General features: G+C 36.2%; 2 protein-coding genes across 2 annotated transcripts in view; both read right to left on the bottom strand.

Annotated features, from left to right (window-relative positions):
- Positions 1-306: 306 nt before the first annotated feature.
- Positions 307-741, bottom strand: LOC122707857 (60S ribosomal protein L37a-like). The gene has a single exon (XM_043923805.1). The coding sequence runs from the start codon at positions 716-718 to the stop codon at positions 365-367; it is 354 nt and encodes a 117-aa protein (XP_043779740.1). The 5' UTR covers positions 719-741; the 3' UTR covers positions 307-364.
- Positions 742-2,295: 1,554 nt separating this feature from the next.
- Positions 2,296-18,622, bottom strand: part of ADSS2 (adenylosuccinate synthase 2) — a 32,329-nt gene continuing 16,002 nt past the window's right edge. The window contains exons 4-13 of the mRNA XM_043923804.1: positions 17,995-18,045; positions 17,032-17,098; positions 16,641-16,748; positions 15,543-15,624; positions 12,709-12,835; positions 11,367-11,521; positions 10,095-10,219; positions 8,759-8,856; positions 4,763-4,912; positions 2,296-3,443 (exon numbers count right to left, since the gene is read on the bottom strand). Coding sequence (XP_043779739.1) covers positions 3,391-3,443; positions 4,763-4,912; positions 8,759-8,856; positions 10,095-10,219; positions 11,367-11,521; positions 12,709-12,835; positions 15,543-15,624; positions 16,641-16,748; positions 17,032-17,098; positions 17,995-18,045 — 1,016 coding nt within the window. The 3' untranslated portion in view covers positions 2,296-3,390. The remainder of the gene's footprint in view (positions 3,444-4,762; positions 4,913-8,758; positions 8,857-10,094; positions 10,220-11,366; positions 11,522-12,708; positions 12,836-15,542; positions 15,625-16,640; positions 16,749-17,031; positions 17,099-17,994; positions 18,046-18,622) is intronic.

The raw sequence follows: 18,622 nt of genomic DNA, 5'->3' as shown, positions 1-18,622 counted from the left end.
AATATACATACATCTCCATTGCCTTAGTCTTAAGTTGTGAAGTAATAAATCAGGTCCATCATCTAACTTATAAGCATGCCAGAGACAAAATGATAAACACTTGGAGGTATTTTCCAAAGAAATATTTCACAGAACTTAAGACAAGAATCCTCCCAAATGAAAGCTTTGCTTATCTTTCTACTGGTTGTCAGTGGTCTATTTGTTGCAGTTTGTTGTGTTTTAGGGACATATGTTGACTTTTTCCAAACTTTTACTTTTCTCAGTTGTTTTTTAAAATTTTGTCTAGTGTTTTTATTTTTATTTTTTTGTTACATAAATTAACCCATTTATTATAGGCTAGCAACATTATCAAATGGTGGTGCTTCTATTGGTCCTTCAATTCCTTCAGTCTTCTGATGGCAGACTTTACTGTGACAGCAGAAGTGGTGTTGTAGGTCCAGGCACCACCAGCTACTGTTTTCATGCAGGAACCACAGTGCCAAATGCCCACAGCTCTTCTCTTCATCTTGGTTTTGCCACAGAAGGAGCAGGTATACTTGGCGTGCTGGCTGATTTCAATTTTCTTCACCATTTTCCTGAGGGAGGCACCATAACGGGTCCCGTATTTGCCCACGATTTCGACCTTCTTGGTGTGTTCCACCACGTTAACGCAACCTAGATCCGAGCCCAAGAGGCTGTTTAGTGTTTTTAAAATTTTACTCTGTTCAAATCTGTACATTATTTTCTTTAGGGTTTCCAAGTTTCCTGTTTTTCTTTAGAAGGCTCTAAGAGTATATATTTTCTGATATTACTTTTATTACTTAAAACTTTAATTTTTATTCTATTATAAATTTCTATTCTACGTTGAGATTGTTTTGCTATCATTCTTTTTAATGTACTCTTTAAAAAAAAATAATAGTAAATCTATGGCTGATTCATATCAATGTATGACAAAACCCACTGAAATGTTGTGAAGTAATTAGCCTCCAACTAATAAAAAAATTAAAAAAATAAATAAATAAATAAAAAAAAATAAAAAATAATAATGTATTCTTTTCCCAGTGAAATGGAGTGCTTACATTATGTTCCCACATATGTTGCATCTATTTCTGGAATGTCTAGTCCACTTCCCTTACATATCTGTTCTTTCCCATGACAGTATCACATACTTTGATTTTAGTAGCTTTATACCATTTTAATATCTGGTGAGTAAAAACCTCCTCTCTCAACACATTCCTTTTTCAAAACTATCTTAGACATTCTTACGTATTCATTTTTTCACCTAAGCTTCAATAACTTTTCTCCAGTTACAAGGAACACCATGGTGATTCTGATTGGAATGGCATTAAATTCATACACTCATTTGTGAAGGAAAGGCATCCCCATTTAACTGTATTAACATATATAAACGTACACACTAGACCGGTCCTCTCCACACTGAAGTATCTTGTTAGTCCTCACAGAAAACACCGTTTGGTTGTCTGGCTTTACCCTCCTCTGGTTTTTCCTGCCAGCCTCAGCGGCCTCACCAGTCCCTCGCTATTTTGTTCAGTTGCTCAAACTTCCCAAATTATTTCGAGCCTCTGGGTCTTTGCACATTGACTACTTTGTACTCCAGCCACTTATCTTTCTGGTCCCTTTAAATGCTGTATCTACTAAGGGCCTTCTCTGACCTTTTCCAAATTTAGATTAGGTTCTCCTGAACTGCACTCCGGTACTTTTCCATCCTAGCATATGTTTGTTTAGCATGCTCTCCCCACTACAATAAACTTTAGGAAGACTGTGTACTTATTACATACCTAATACCTAGCACATATACTTGATCAACAAAGATTATTTTAATACAGTTGCCTATAATTTTAAAAACTTAACTGTACCTGAAGAACATATCCTCTCAACCAATTTAATTAGTAACAGCTCACTTTTTTTTTTTTTTTTTAACTTTTTGGCTGCACTGTGCAGCAAGTGGCATCTTAGTTCCCTGACCAGGGATTGAACCCGCACCCACTGCCGTAGAAACGCAGAATCGCTGGACCACAAGGGAAGTCCCCAAACAGGTCACTTTATTTGCTTCTGGACCATTACTAAAAACACGTTTTAATAATGTGATACTTATAGCCAAGATAACGGACTCTAAAAACTATTAATAAAAATACACTTAGTAAAGATAAAAGACACTTAGATCCTTTCAAAGATTCTGTTGCCGAGTTTTCCTCACTGTACCCCACAGACTACAAAGGTAAAACTCTGTCTTATACGTACTAGTAGTATTACTATTATTTCTCTTATCAGAACAAAAACACAATACACAAAACATACTAGAAATAGTTGGTTCTTTTTAATCAGCTATTGATGGTATAATAAAATAAATTTAAGTGGCACCTAATTTAAACATTTAAAGTAGTTCATTGAAGGATGATCTACAATGCAGTATGGTAAGCCAAACAGTCAAAATAACACCTTTTTTTTTTTTTTCAAGAAAGAAGAAATAAAGGTATGATCAAAATTATGACCAACAAGTTGGTTTCATTTGGACACTTATAGATGACTCTGTAGGCATACTGGCAGGCACGATGTTCAAATATCAACCCATTTGACTTTAGAAATAATGGTAAGAAAGCTATACATTTCAGAATTAATGTCTGAAATTAAAGAAAAATATCCACCAAATATCACAACAGATCTTTTCATGACTAAGTTTTCTAACAATACAATTGTTATTTTAGGGAACACTTTTTTCTTTCTTTGAACATTTAGCTAAATGTTCAATATGTTAAATAATTTACACAAGAGAAATAAGCTTTGTGTTCTGTACAAATTAGAGGACTCATGAATATAATCCCCTCCCATCACCAAAGCTCAAATTTGCAATGGTCTCAGCAGAAAATAAACAGTTCACAATTTAAACAGAATTTATAGCATTACAAAAATTTACAGGACTCCTCTCTTATCATTTTCTCTCGAACAACAAAGGTTACAGTGACAGAAATGAATGATCAGAATGTAAAAATATTTGTGCAAAACTGCATTAATTGTTCTTACCATTCAATAGAGGTAAAACCTATGAACACACAACAACAATAATGAAGAAAAACTACACTGAAAGTAATTCTATTTTAGATTTCAAACAACATTGATTATATTATTACTAAACATTCAAAGAAAACATGGCACCATGAGCAGCAGGAGCAACAAATGATTCGGCAATTATGCCAGCTAAGAAAGCTGACACTGGAAAATGCCAAAGTGTATCTCCACACCAGCCATCCATCTCAAAAGACTGGAAACAACTGTAGGGCTTAACACTCACTTCAATGTCTTTATTCTTGGAATTTGTAGATCATAAATGACATATTTAAGAAAGTCCTTTCCCCGCCTCTCCAGGAGTGTTTCTTGCATCACTGGAAATCCTTAAAAGAGCTGAATCATAGATTCTCTGGATTTACCTACACCAATCCATTTAACTGGGAGGGAGAAAAAGTATAAGAATAGTATTAATCCATGTATAATGTTCAATCTTTGGGATTAACAGATCCCCCACTTTTCTCAGCGTCACCATTTAACTTTCCCCCCATGTCTTTTGCTATCTTTTCCCTCTATTAGCAGATTATGCCAATTTCTAAACAGAATGTGCAGTCAACATCCAGGACAGGGTAGTATGCCTTAAAATTTTCCTGTTTTAATTGTACAATATTTACAACTGTTCAGTTCCTAGTGATTAGTAAAATACTGGCCCAAACCATTAGCGACCTAAAAACCTTTAATCAAATTCCTAATTAACTAGAAAAGACAGGCATCTTTAATAAATGGATGACAGTAAGAAGACACTGAAGTGACACTGTAACTTCCATATCTCACAAAAACTAGAAATATCTGGAAGAGAATACTGTTTTAACTTCCACAGCCTGAGAATCTGGCTACTGTACCAGTCTAGGGGAATCTCTCCTCATCCGCACTACATGGGCAAACCTTTATGGCATTTTACAGATGTCATTGTTAAACTAACTGCTTTTTATATTTCAAAAGACGTTGAGTAAGTACAATGAGCAAACATGCTTATAAGATTTAATATCAAGCTGGGAGACACAGCTAGCAATATGGAAAACAAGATTCATGTTTGGAGATGAACCACAAATATAATCAACAATATAAAATCAGGTTAAGTGCATAATAGATTTTATACAGAGGATATTTTCCACTCTACCTTTTGTCTCTGAAATCTCCAACAGCACCAAAGGGGAAAAAGCAATGTTTTAAAAGAGAGATTTCACATAACTAGTTCATAGCCATAATTTAGCTATGTCTCACTCTTTGGCCAGCTTACTTTTTTTTTTTAAATAAAGAAGTTTTACTCTTTATTCTTTCATTTTTTCCAAGTTGGATTTCCTATTTTCTGCATCTATTATTTCCTAATATCTAGTCAAGAAACTTCATCAACTCTCAAGGGTAGCTTAAGCTCAAGTGGAAAAAAAATCACAAACCAGTTTTGATGGTGGTAAAGACACAAGGATTTATTATTAAGAGGGAGAAAGGAATAAGAATGAATGTCATAGGGCAAAAAGAAAAAAAAAAAGACTAACAGAATTAAAAACAGGATCAAAAAGGGTGAGAGGTAATATATTGTCTTGAGGCATGTGAAGGATTAGAGAAAGATATTTTATTTTTTCCTGGGCATCTGTGCAAATCATAAGCACTCTACAGAGAAATAATCTGTTTTTTATCCTATTTCAAAGATAGCTGAAATCAAAAGTAGAAAAAATAGTTGTTCATAAAGTATATTTACCTGGAATTTGAAGTTCATCTTCAATAAATCGAACATAGTTTTGTGCATTAATAGGTAGTTCCTTAAAAGTCCTTGCATTTGATATGTCTGTGTTCCATCCTGGGAGAGTCTTATACTGAACTTCAACTTTATTTAAGACTTCTTGGTTTGCTGAAAGTTAAAGAATAAATATATATGCCCATGGTGTACACTGCCTATTGTCAAATGAGTTTTTAATACATCATAGGTTCACAATCTCTTACACTGGAGCCAGGTAATGTTTTGAAATTTATAATTTTTCAGAATTTAGGGAGGTAGAAAAGTATAACATCTAGTATTTCATAATCAAACATTTTTGCAGCAATAGGATTATTCACTCTAAGTGGGTAGTATTATTAATTCTAACATCAGTTCAAGTCAGGTTTTCCTGTCAAATGAGTTTTGGTGCCAAACTTAACAACTTTCAGTTTTCAGAGCTTTTTAGACTTCCATACTATGGACTGGGGGCTATGGATCTGTATAATGGCAGCAATGTCACAGAAAGAAGGCTTGCATACATGCTCTCACGTGGGAAATCCTCTATTGTTTTTGTGACTGTATACAAAGACTTAGGAGGAAAATTTCTTCATTATCTCACCTAACCAGTTTCTCCATATTCCCTAATAGAAGCCAAAAACGTACTAAAACAAGAATATAGTGTCCTTGACTGGAGGTAGTATGGTGGATGCTCTGGTACACTGTCCAGACTTCCCTCTTCAGGACTCACACGCTAATTCCCCAGCTACGGGAGTACTGCCTGCTGAGAACGCACAGTTCAGAATCTCCTCAGCTGTCTCCCTGGAGCAGCCCATACTGACGAATCAAAATGGGGATATGAAGGACCTGCCTGTTTACCTTAACTTGGGACTAGTCTGGAGGACTAGTCTAGTCCCAGAGTTCCCCATGGGACCAACTGAGGGTTTTTCATGGAACTTCTTGGCAGTTCAACTTCTGCTTAATCCTACTTCTTCTCTCCCCCTCGTTACAGACATTGTTGCTCAGAGCACTTGCAAACAAACTACCTACACGTACATCTCTGTATCATAGTCTGTTTCGCAGGGAACCAAAAGTAAGACAACTGTGCCAGGAGTGGCCTTGAGGAAGAAGGCTCTAGAATGGGATCTTGAAGCTGGATCACTGGCCAGCTGGCTGGCAATGAGGACAATTGCTAGTGATAGAGAGAGTCCAGTCTTTGGCATGTTCTAGTAGTACAACTGTCCACGGGAGGTGAACTGGGATGCCGTGGTGGGAGGCAAAGCACTGGCAATGAGCAGAAGGGAAACTGGGATTGAACGGCTCTAGATGGACACTGTTCATGAACTGGACAAAGACAATGAAAGGGTAATGAAAACACCCAGAGAGAATCTCATCTCCTACAGCGAAGAGCAGGAAGAGCTGAGGATCAGGCTTAGGACTCAATCATACAGATGGCAGAGCTCCAGAGAAAGCTGAACGCTCAAATCCAGCAAATCTGCTACAAGGCCAGATCCTGTTTGAGAAAAACTGGAACCCTGAGACTTTTGAGACATCTGGCTGAATCTTTCTATAGATTCGCTGATGGCCTGCAGAATGGCTGAGGCTTCCCTTGGCTTGAGGATGATGCAGAAGCCTCTCAGGGCCTCCTCTCCTGACATGCAAACGTAAGTTGGCCAAGGAGTCACAGGGCCTGCTAAAGGAGAGGAAATATATTCTGAAGGATCTGTAGGACTGAGTCAATATTTACCAGTAGGAGCAAAAGGAGTATGTACAGAACTGGATCCTAAAGGTACAGGATGAAAGGATTCTGCAAGTGGTGGAATAAAAAGTTTAATAAGAGAATATATGGATACGAGAGTTCTCTCCTATGATCCATGGCACAATGAAAATGTATCATGTTAGGAATGTTTGTGGACACTTAGAGAAAGTGATGAACCACACTAAGTTACACTGCTTGTGACAGACCACAGAGAATCAAGAGACTCAGGGAGGCTTCTCCTTTCAGTCATGATGGAGCATATGGTTCTAGATGAACTTTTCTAGCATGCTGCTGCTGCTAAGTCGCTTCAATCGTGTCCAACTCTGTGCGACCCCATAGACGGCAGCCCACCAGGCTCCCCCGTCCCTGGGATTCTCCAAGCAAGAACACTGGAGTGGGTTGCCATTGCCTTCTCCAATGCATGAAAGTGAAAAGTGAAAGTGAAGTCGCTTAGTCATGTCCAACTTGCAGTGACCCCATGGACTGCAGCCCACCAGGATCCTCCGTCCATGGGATTTTCCAGGCAAGAGTACTGGAGTGGGTTGCCATTGCCTTCTCTGTTTTCTAGCATAAATAACTAAAACTGGACGAAATACATGACAACTGTTTCCAGGCAGTGGTCAATAGGTAATACAAACTGTGGTCTCTGAGAGGAAGAAAACTCAAGCAATTCCTGAAACTACTTAACTCTCTGCCAGGGGCAATTTCTTGATCAAGGAAGGTCAGGACACTGGAGTCAGTAGGGAATGGGGGTCCCACTGACCTGAGAACATAGATATCAGATTTCAGGAAAGCTGAAGCAGCTAGAATCATCAAGGGCAAGCACCTGAGAGGAGAGAGCTATAGAGACGGTATTCCTCCCCCAGAAATGGGTGTGAAGGTACCATGGCTAAAGCTCAACCATACACACATGGTCCCACGGGAGGCTTATCAGATAGCAGCTGTCACATAGCTGAGTGGGACAAAGATTCTAGAGGTCAAGCAGTGCTGGTGAAAGGGAAGGGACAGGGTACATTGGAGCTCCAGCACTGCCAGGTTGGAAAGATCTCTTTATACCTTGTTAACTCTCCTGGCATCCAGCTGAGACAACAGAAAGGTTGTTCACTAAAGGTAAAAACCAAACTTTAGCTTGAAATCTACTACAGACTCTCCCTCACCCTGCCCGCTCCCCACCAACCCCCATTCACCCTTCAACAAAGCCTAAAACTAAGTTCTGCCAAGACCCACAGAGATAATTTGGAGACTGTCTCACACTAGGTTAGAGAGATTTGGGAAACACCTTGTACTCTCCATATACTATACGAACAAAGTATAAAAAAACCAAGCTATACGAGGTTCAGGATGACAAGACAGTAATTCAACTGTCCCCTAAAACAAGAACCAATACTCTTCAGAGTAAGATAACAGAATCCAAGTCTCTACAACATATTATGCACAATGTACAATATTCAACCAAAAGTCATGAGACACAGACACAGTGATCCACAATCAAGGAAAAGAATAGTCAGAAGAAATCAAACTGGAGATGGCCCAGATGTCAGCTAACAAATAATGACTTTAAACATGCTTCTAAGAACTCGCAGTTCTCAATTCCCAAGGACTGGTCAAAAACCTACCAGTCTACCAAGTTCCATTAAGCTAGTCAATATTCCTTCATTTGACATATTCTTAGTCTTCCAGAATGACTAAACAATTTAACAGTTTCTATTTCTGGAAAATGGAAACATTTTTGGAACTTTCTGGGTAACTGAAGAACTCATATAACTAAAGATATGCCTGAAGAAACCCACTGGCTCTAGTAGGAAATCTCTTTACATCCATCTACTTTAGACACATAGGTTAGAAAAAAATCATTCCTATAGCTTGAAGGACACAGTGGGTTAATGTATTAAGAGCCTGCGTACCCTGACAAGCAGGGCTCTTTTGTCCTATCTCACATTTCTCAAGGAATGCCTACAGAGAGGTTACTTTCAGAGTAGGGAAGATAAGATTCAGGAGCAGCGTAACTGGGCCCAGTGGTACCGTCTCTTCTTTCCCGTTTCAGGTGTGAACACAAGCTTGTCATGACACAGCACCCAAATCCACAGCAACATGAAACAAATGCTGTGAGTATACTTGCACTGTTCCCAAAGGGCATTTCAAGTCTGTGGCTGTATGTCATAAAATTATACAAAAGAGTTTTATGAATTGCTCTGATACATACACCTAATAATACTCTTTATACACAGCCTAAAAAAGAATACCTGGAAAATGAGGTATAATTTCACCATCTAACTTGTATGCAACTCCAACTTTGATTTCTGTAAACATGTCCAAAATATCCAATTTGGTAAGTGCCAACCTAATTTTGGAAGAAAAGGAGATGTTAACAACTTGATGAAGAAGTAAAGGAGAATTCATACAAAGCTAAAAGTTCCAAAGCAATTCTGAAAACTGGTTAGAATTATATTTTAAAGCACACCACACATAAAACACTACAGGGCAATACATGGATATATTTTCCTCTATTAAAAACAATGACTTAACTGATCTACTAGTGAGTCACTTTTCTTATAACTGTAACAGATCTTCACTGATTGATAGATCCACATCCTCTCGCTTAGTTTCTCAGGATCAACTAATACATATCCAGATAGGGCTGCCTGGAGCAAAGGATGCATTCTGTGGCTGACACAGCAAAACTGACTGTTCCACGTGAATGACAAGATACCTGTACGATATATACACATATGCGATCAATCCTCATTTCTTCACTCTCCTTTAACATTACCCTTCTGGTCAGAAATTGTCAAAGGAGAGGGAGGATCTCTTCATAACACATCAAATTCTCCCAATAAATTGACTGGAAAACAGTTTTCTAGGAAAATCTATAGAAATGAGATAAAACACTAGGTCTGAGATTCTTGCCTACAGATTATTTTTTATCCTTTACTCTAATATTTGCTAAAAGTTAAGCCTGAATAACACAAACATGAATACATTTTTAATTTATTATGTGTAAACATCAGTATTAAGAGCAACTTTTACTGGGCATTTTTAGTGTGCCAGGCAGCATGCTATATACTCTCGTCTAGATTTCAAAATACCCCTGTGATGTAGACAGTACTATTATTTAGATTTTAAAGATGATGAAAAAGGCACAGAAAGATTAACTTACCCACAGTCACATAGCATAATGTATGGATCTGATATTTGAATCCAGAAGTCAGATGTCAATCAAGATGCCTATCCATTAAATCAGTTACATTGCCTCCCCTCTGATATACATACTTTATGTTGCTCCATCTGTCTACCTACTCACCTTTCTACCTGCCTGTCTTACTTCCCTCTAAACTTATATGCATGTAAGAGTATCACGATTTTCTCTCCCAACCTTGGGTGTCTAGGGAGAAAAACTAGGGTCTTTCTCCTGATGCACCCCTCCCCTGTACTTTGGTCTACTTCTGAACTGCAATTTCATTTGGAATCTAAAGAGTGAAATTTTTGTATTAGTGCACTACCTCAAGTTTGCACTCCACAAAATTTAACCTGTGGTCATGAATTGTCATTTATGAAATAAGTGTTTCTAAGAATACTCACGCGGTAAATCCATTAATCATATGAGCATATTTGAGCAAAACAAGGTCCAACCAGCCACATCTTCTTTTCCTTCCTGTCGTTACACCAAACTCTCTACCCCTTGTTTGTAATAATTCTCCAATTTCCTAAAGAACAGAAAATAAAACTTTAGGATTAGAATACCAGCACTCTAAATCTAGTAGATCATATAACAAGGCATAAAGTTTCTTAGAGATAAACGTCTTTCAGAAAAAATAAGTTGGAAGGAACAATTTCAGAGATAGATTTTATGTGAAGGAGGCACTATTTGAAATACATCCACTTTTGACTTTATTTTTTAACCACTATTTTAAGACCAACCTTTTTTTTTTTACATTATATAGATAACTTCTAAAAATTTGGATTAACATAAAAATTATAAATATTGCATATTAAAAACTAAGCTGCTAATAAATATTTACTAAAATAGATAAGTTAGGCCAATTTGTTCTAAGAACTGTAGTTTGATGATTTTCCTGAAAACCATAAGGCAAATTCCCATCTACTAGTTGCTACCACAATGTCCTTTCGAAGAAAATTAAGGTTCAAAACAATGCTCAAAGTTCTAAGCTACAGCCACTCCCTACAACCTAATTTTCCCATCTATCATCTATCTATTCCTTAATTTACACCTTTCTGATTAAAGCCATCATTTCATTATCACACATATTCTGACGGAATTACAACTAAAATCCTGCTTTATCAGGTTTGAATTTTAGCCTTGTCTATCTGTGTGGCCTGAGGCAGTTACTTCAGTTCTCCAGGCCTCAGTTTCCCCATATGTAGAATAGGGATGGTAACAGCACCCAGCTCCCAGAGTTGTTGTGAGGATAAAAAGAGCTTCTAAGTTTACAGCAATTAAACAGTGGCTGGCCTGAGGTCACCACAAAGTAAAGAGTGGGCTATGATTAGACAATGTCTGGAGGTCACTTTCCTCAACCTTGACTCCTAATAAGCTCTTGGTGAAAGATACCTGTTATTTTTAAATTCTCCCTCCTCTACTATCTTAATCCCCTTCGTAACCCACCTTCACTTGCCTGCAATTACAGTTACCTTTAAGTGCCCACTAATCTCTCTCCTTTTGTTGCCAATCTATTACCACTAACAATAAAGGTATATGTAATTTTCTTTAAAGTTGCACTGATTAATCTTGCAAATTAAGTGAAATGCATAAAAGACAATAATTCATTAAGAAAAAGGCATGATTTTTCATTTTCAAACTTTTGAATCAGATTTACTGAGAAACAGGCTTACATTGTCTTGTTCTGTAGGAAAGGCACCAATACCAACTCTAGTTGTATAAGCTTTCACAACTCCATACACTTCTCCAACGTTTTGAGGGGGCATACCCAAACCAGTACACACACCTCCAACTGTACAGTTTGAAGAGGTCACAAAAGGATAAGTTCCTAAAAACAGAAACAAACAGTAAAATATACACAAATGATAGACGCTATTTTTTAAAGTTCTGCATTTGAGTATATTCTAGGTATTTGACAGACTTATGGAACCACCCTTTCAAAGCCTCGATGTTTTATTCCTGATTCTTTTTGTCTGCAGAGATAAAAACATAGGTGGTTATGCTTTAGCTGCAGTGCTATACTACAGATGCTCCTTGAGTACATGCAGTTACTCGGTTCTGTCCAGTAGGTTCTCACCTAATTTAATGCCAAAACTCTGGTGTTATCCTACTATGTAGATTTATATTTTATACTTTCCTGTTAATTTAAAACAGGAGTAAAGTTACTTTACTCCCTTGATACGGATACCCCAGCAGCCTGGAGTGACAAGAGTACACTAAGAATTCTGTGGTATTACAACATTCTATGACCTTTTGATCTCTCTTCAGGGAATAAACCCCAGAAATGACAAGAGTAAGCAAAGGTGTACTTCCTATCCCCTCCAACTCTGACCCCAAGATCCTCTTCATTCTTGAACTATCCCCTATGCTAATTAGACACTGCTTTCTTTCCAGATTGGACAGGCATATTATGGTATCAAAAATATGTACCTACTGTATAGAAATACACCTGAATTGGCTTACTTGGAGTCAAAAGTCAATGAAATGTTAGTAACAGCTGAGAACAATCAGTCTTATACTGAGAGATCATCTTTAGCTTGAAAGGTCAACAAAGTTTGAAGATGATAAGCATTAAATTTTTAAACTCAGAATCTCTCATCCAGGGAACTCTAATTAACTAATTAAACAGACTTCCATAGATCTTAGGATGTGTATGCTCAGTAACAATGTATACTATTAGCTCTTGATAGTTTTTAAAAGGTTGAATTATAGGTTCTTTCACAGAATTCATCTAATCATCTTTCAGTTCCAATGAAATACAGTCTGGAATTGCTATAAACCAAGCAACAAAAATCCCATTGACCCAAAGAGTGATTTCATTTTTCTAATGAACTGCAAAACATAAAATATTCCTTTTTTAAAAAAAGGGTTAGGATAAGATGACAAACTTGCATCATTCCTGAATATACAAGCAAAAAAGCCTTGTTCTAAAATCCTTTAATGCTAACATTAATTATGCATATCTTAAGCAATTTAGGGCTCAGTTATGCCCCCCGTGGGTTGTATCTCACTTACCAAAATCAATATCTAGTAGTGCTGCATTTGCACCTTCTACCAAGATTTTCTTTGGTGGTCCATGGAGAGCTTCATACAGGAAATAGACTCCATCTCTCACCATTGGTTTAATCCTTTCCATATAACCCTATATACAAAGACAAAAACCAAGTTCGATGTATACTAATAAATTTACAATGTAAACTATCTGAGTAAAAATTACCCAACTTTTGACAGTGAAAACTGACAACTGGAAAGGAGAAAGGGATTGGTGACAATGCTCACCCTATTGCAATATTTGGCATGGCTTTGGTCTCTCATGCTGATTCTCCAGAACCAGAAAAGAGACACTATTTGAAGAGAAGTAGAGATACAATGAAATTCAAAGGTTCTACTTCAACCTCACTGCAAATAATGGTAACAATCTTCTGAACTGCCCAGTACTCATACTTCATATACCAGTTTTTAGGAAAATAAAAAGAACTGAATATTGTGCTTTTATATTTTGTAGGTATTAAAAAAGCAGCACTTAGAGTCCATATAACCATTAGTGCATTAAAGTCTTTCTCAAAATGTTGTGAAGGCCACCAGTGACATTGCCAAGCAAGCGTCAATAATTGATTACTAATATTCTTTTCCCACTGTATTCCATTACAGTAAAATACCTTAGCAGTATTACTAGTAATATCAAATACTAACTCACATAAACATGATAAAACTTTCTCAAAACATGTTTAAAGTATTAATAATACTGCTTAATTCTAGAAATTCAATTAAAAATATAAACAAGAGTTCCCCCAAGGCCTATAGTATAACTGCAATAAAATCTAGTTTCAACCATGTTTAAATGTTTAGCCAGACCAGTATGGAAATTCCAAGATCCACTCATGACTCACTGAGTATGTTATATGTACTGATGGACATATAATCCCCCTCTGGCTCGAGTCCCCAGTCTCATGCTGCTTCCTGTTTTAGTCCTTTTTTTTTAATGCCTGAAATGACTGTACCATTCATCACGTTCCTTAAAGTCCCGGTTCAACATACAGCAGTATCCCCCACATAGCCTAGGGGAATATGTTCCAAGACCCCCAGGGGATGCCTAAAATCACAGACATTACCAAACTCCACCTACACTGTGTTTTCTACTATCTATACATACCTATGATAATATTTAATTTTTAAATGAGGCACAGCAAGAGATGAACAACAATAGCCAATAATTAAATAGAACACTTATGACGTTATACTATAATAAAAATTATGTAACACACTGTTACACTTTTGCAACAGCAAAACTAGCACAAATTTCTTTTTCCTTCTTTACAATTTCATGGATAGAAGACTTATTCTTACTGTAGACCTTAGCAACCACAGCATATTTTTCTCTTTCCTTATTAAGTCAAGAACTTTCACTGTATGGTTTCTCTTTGGTGTATCCAAATTGCCAGCATCACTGCTCTTGTACCTTGGGGCCATCAGTAAGTTAAAAGGGTCACTTGAATATAAGCACTGTGATACCAGGACAGTCAATCTGGCAAGTGAAATGGCCAGTGAGCGACTAACGGGCAGGACGCACTGGACAAAGGGATGACTGATGTCTTGGGCAGGATGGAGCAGGACAGCAAGAGGTTTCATCACACTACTCAGAAAGTCTCAAGTTTAAAACTTGAGAGTTGTTTCGCAGCTGACCATAGGAAACTGAAACCACAAAAAGCAAAACCAAGGATAATGGGGGAATACTGTTCATCACCTATTAAAAATCTTCTTACCTAATTCTGGTCATTATTATTCATCTACTTTACATTTATATGGAATATGCATAAAATAGAATTGAAAAGATACACCTTTTATTAGCATGTAAATATTTTTAAGTTGCTACTAATAAATTTAAAATACTTGTTGCATGACAGAATGAAAACAAAGTGGCAGTCCATTCTAAGCAACAATCAATATGCTGAAATCCAAGTAACTAACATTCACACTGTCCCTTGAAGGTCACTTTTTCAAAAGAAATTCAGTGAGTAGGCAGACCTAAGGTCTGCTACAATTCTAAAATGACATATAAGGTATGTAAATTCCTATTCAGTTCTGGAGCTGATGTCATACTTATTCACAGGAAAGAAAGAGTAATAGTCAGACACAAAGGAAGCAGCTGGAAACTCCAAAGATTTTGGAGGAATGGAAGGGTGGAAAGGATAGGCAACTTGATTACTGACTAACTTAGGCACCAACTGTGGTCCTAACTTTTGGTCAATCACCTTCTGTCTCTAAAGAGCACAGTGCTAAAGAAACTGACCCTTTGGGGTATCAGTCCTAAATGTGCTGGTTAGCTTTAAAAGTTATCATCTCTCACTTGTCCCTTAGTTGATCTATCCTCCAAATGCTTATGAGTGATTTTTATATAATACAAAGTTAGTCCTTTTTTTCTGCTCAAAATTATTGAGTAGCTAACCTTCCTATTACTACATATAAGATCAACACAAGACTTGTGATTTAGTTCCTACTTGTCTAACTTTTTGTGACCTCATTCACTGTAGCCTGTCAGGCTCCTTTTCAAGTACTTTATTCTTGCTCCCTGGTCCCCACTGGATGTTTTGTTAAAGCCACATCATGTAAAGTTACTCAAACATGCCACGTCCTTTTAGGCCTGTATACTTTTAGACTTAAAAATACAAACTCACTTTACTAGTTCTTACCTATAATACTTTACACATATCTGTGTGGCACTTATTAACCACATGTTCTTCAATCTTGTATTTTCAGTTCCTAATACAAGACTGAATGAATGAAAGATCTAGATGCTATTTTGGCAAACAAGTTTTAAGAAGAATATTATAAATGTCAGAAAGCATTACCTTGAGTTTTTGTAATTCACCTTCAATGTCTATTTCCAAAGTAGGGTATATAGATTTGTACTGGTTAGCCAGAACTTTGAACCTGAGAAAAAAGATAAATCAAGACCTTAGCTCTGTTTTAAAATATTCTGAATAATTTCATTCTATTCAAATGATTTCTAGAGTTAAGTGGTCTTAATAACGATCCCCAAAATGAAGTTACACTCTGAGAAACAGAATCTAATTAAGGTCAGTCATATGAATAAATGATACATTCAAAATATTTTTTACTGATAGGAATATCAACAATATAATTAAGGTGATGTGTGTGAGGGGCAGGAGGAGCAAGGAATGACTCAAATCTGTAACTGCAAGACTTAAATCTGAATTAATTATATTATTCTCTGTGAAAGATAAAAGGGAATGGTTTAAAATCATGCTTCTAGGAGAGTCAGCGACAGACATTAGCAACTGGTCTCCAATATTCTCACTAGAGGTGCCCTGACAATGCAGACAGACAAACTGCTGACTGGAAACGGATACAGCAAGTGATCTTTGATGCTCTTATTAGATGAAACCAACTAACTCATCACTGAGTCACCATATAGTTTTCTGATGATTATTAGGTTTCCCATCTACAGTGATTAAATGTCAAGGTGGCATTCTTATTTTTCAAGCTGAGCTTGATACACGTTATTTCACAAGTATCTGATAACCTAATTATTTCTAGGTGAAAGGACACAATAGTGTCTTTGAACTTGAAAATCTGAGGATCAAGACCCTAGGATATGGAGACCCCACCATAGCACTGTCACATCCCCCCAGAAACATGTCTATATCTCAGTAAAGCATTCTAAATCCCAATCCTTAAATATAATTTTGGCTTTGTCTTTCTGGGGGTACTCATATGATATCGACATCATGTTATTTTCATGAAGTTAATCTCAAATTAAGGACCAATTCAAATGTAATACAAAATAACTTTAGTATTTCATAAGAAATGAAAAAGCCAACCACCACGAATCAACTAGAATACAGATTTTTATCAATTTGCATATTGAGTTTTAAAAATTCTAAAAATCCATTTGCTCTTTCCATTTCAAAATACAAGATAGTTACCTCTCAGAGAAGCCATCAAAGTCAGAAACAAGATCGCACATCCTGAGTCCACTCCGAGCAGCTTTGGAAGAATAAACTGGGCCAATGCCCTTTTTTGTGGTACCCAAACTTAAAAATAGATCAAAACAAGCTCTGAGTTAGAAAAGAAAGATCCAGTTCTTAAGGTCAGTTGACCACAAAGAATTAAGTTACTATGAGTGTTTTCTGTTTATGCTATTTTCTTTATGTTTATTTTCATGATCTTACTGATTTTCTCTGAAATCTAAACAGGATAGTCTAATAGCTATTTTTCTTAAACTTCTGGCCTAGAATTGAAACAAAAAAACACTAGATATGCTTAAAACTGCACACACACATCCACCCACAAAAACCCACAAAAAACACAACATACTTTTTTCCTGCTTGTTCTTGTCTCTGTTGTTCCTGGATACCATCAGCTGCTTGATGAAAATCAAATACTGAGGGAGAAAAAACAAAATCAGCTGTTAATGAATCAAAAGTAATGTAGGAAAGCAAAATGTATTTTGTTTTAAATTACTTAAGTTACAAATCCCTTCAGCCTAGCTTCTTTATGACAAATACAATCCTAACTGGTATATTATTATGAAAATATACCTGATCATTCATTCCTATTTATTGCAATCTATCATATTTTTACAAATGAGCCCTTAAGACAGTAATTTTGGAATACCCTACCCTACAATTCTATAAAGCTCAATTTACTAAGATATTCTCTGCATGTTTTAGACTCTAGAAATTTGGGGGTTATGTTGATCATCTCCCTCTTCTCTTCCTCATAAGCTAATAGTGGAGATAATACTAAAAAAAATCATATCCCAGAGAAATCAGGAAAGAAGAAAAAAGACAAAGAACAAATAGAAAACAAAGAGTAAATATAAATTCAACCATACCACTAATTAACTATACTAAAAGTAAATAGTTTAAATACTCCAATTAAAAGGAACATTATCACAATGAATAAAAAGCAAGGTCCCAATATACTTGTTGACAATAAATGAGCCATAAATATAAAGATATAAATAGGTTAATAATATGTGCAAATAAATGCTCTTTGTATTTTAACATGGCTTATTTTCAAAGAGAAGTAGCAAAGCCTCTTGAAACACTGCTTATTCATTTGATTGGCTAATTCTTTAGAAATAGGTAATCTTAACCTAGTCCTTATCAGAAACAGAAGAAAAAAATTAATAATATTTCATGTACTTGAACTCAATTGTTAACAATTCATCCTACTTAGTTTTCAATAAAATTAAAGATCAAATCATCTATTAAACACTTTCATATGTTTCTGATAAAAACATGGTTATATATAAATGCACCATATCCCCCTTACCAATATGAGCTCTGTCAGATATGATAAGCCTTTTCTCCCAGCCTTCCAGACCTAGAAGGAAAGGAAGAATAGACATGCTTAATTGAACATTTGTATAATAATTTTTAAATCTTAATTTCCTTAGAAATACAATGTTTAAAAGTGTTTTTCACTGAAGTAATCATTTTAGTATCTTTTCTTCTGCATAGGAAATATGTTTAACAAGAACTTTCTCATCTATCATTATATAAACTCATTCACAAATTCTATCTTTCTAAATGTTTTGCTCTAAGCTGCTCCAAATTCAAGCCAGCCATAGCCACATAAAATACTTTTAAGCATCCAAAAACACAAATGGTACAAAATATTATTTTGTCAGCAGTGGGGAGTGAGGAGCAGAGCATGGGGAGAATTTTGAGAAGAGGGAATTAATTTTGGGAATGGTGCCCTTTCCCAAGACAATTACAAAAAATGTGATTAAACAAAATAATAAAATGCTCTCACTATTCTTCCAAAGTACTATCAATTACTGCACTTATCACACTGAATTATAAGAAGATCTATGTATCTTCCCATTTAAGTGGGAATGCTTGAGAGTAGAGGTCATGAGTTTTCATAGCACTGGGTCTGGCATCCAATGTTCAAAGAA

Source organism: Cervus elaphus, chromosome 14 (assembly GCF_910594005.1).
Source record: "Cervus elaphus chromosome 14, mCerEla1.1, whole genome shotgun sequence".
NCBI lineage: Eukaryota > Metazoa > Chordata > Mammalia > Artiodactyla > Cervidae > Cervus > Cervus elaphus.
Note: the sequence above shows the minus strand (reverse complement) of the source record. Positions and strands in the feature narration are given on the sequence as shown.

What these genes read in the sequence shown, in the direction of transcription:
- LOC122707857 (XM_043923805.1), bottom strand. Translation starts at nt 718, where the DNA reads ATGTACAGATTTGAACAGAGTAAAATTTTAAAAACACTAAACAGCCTC.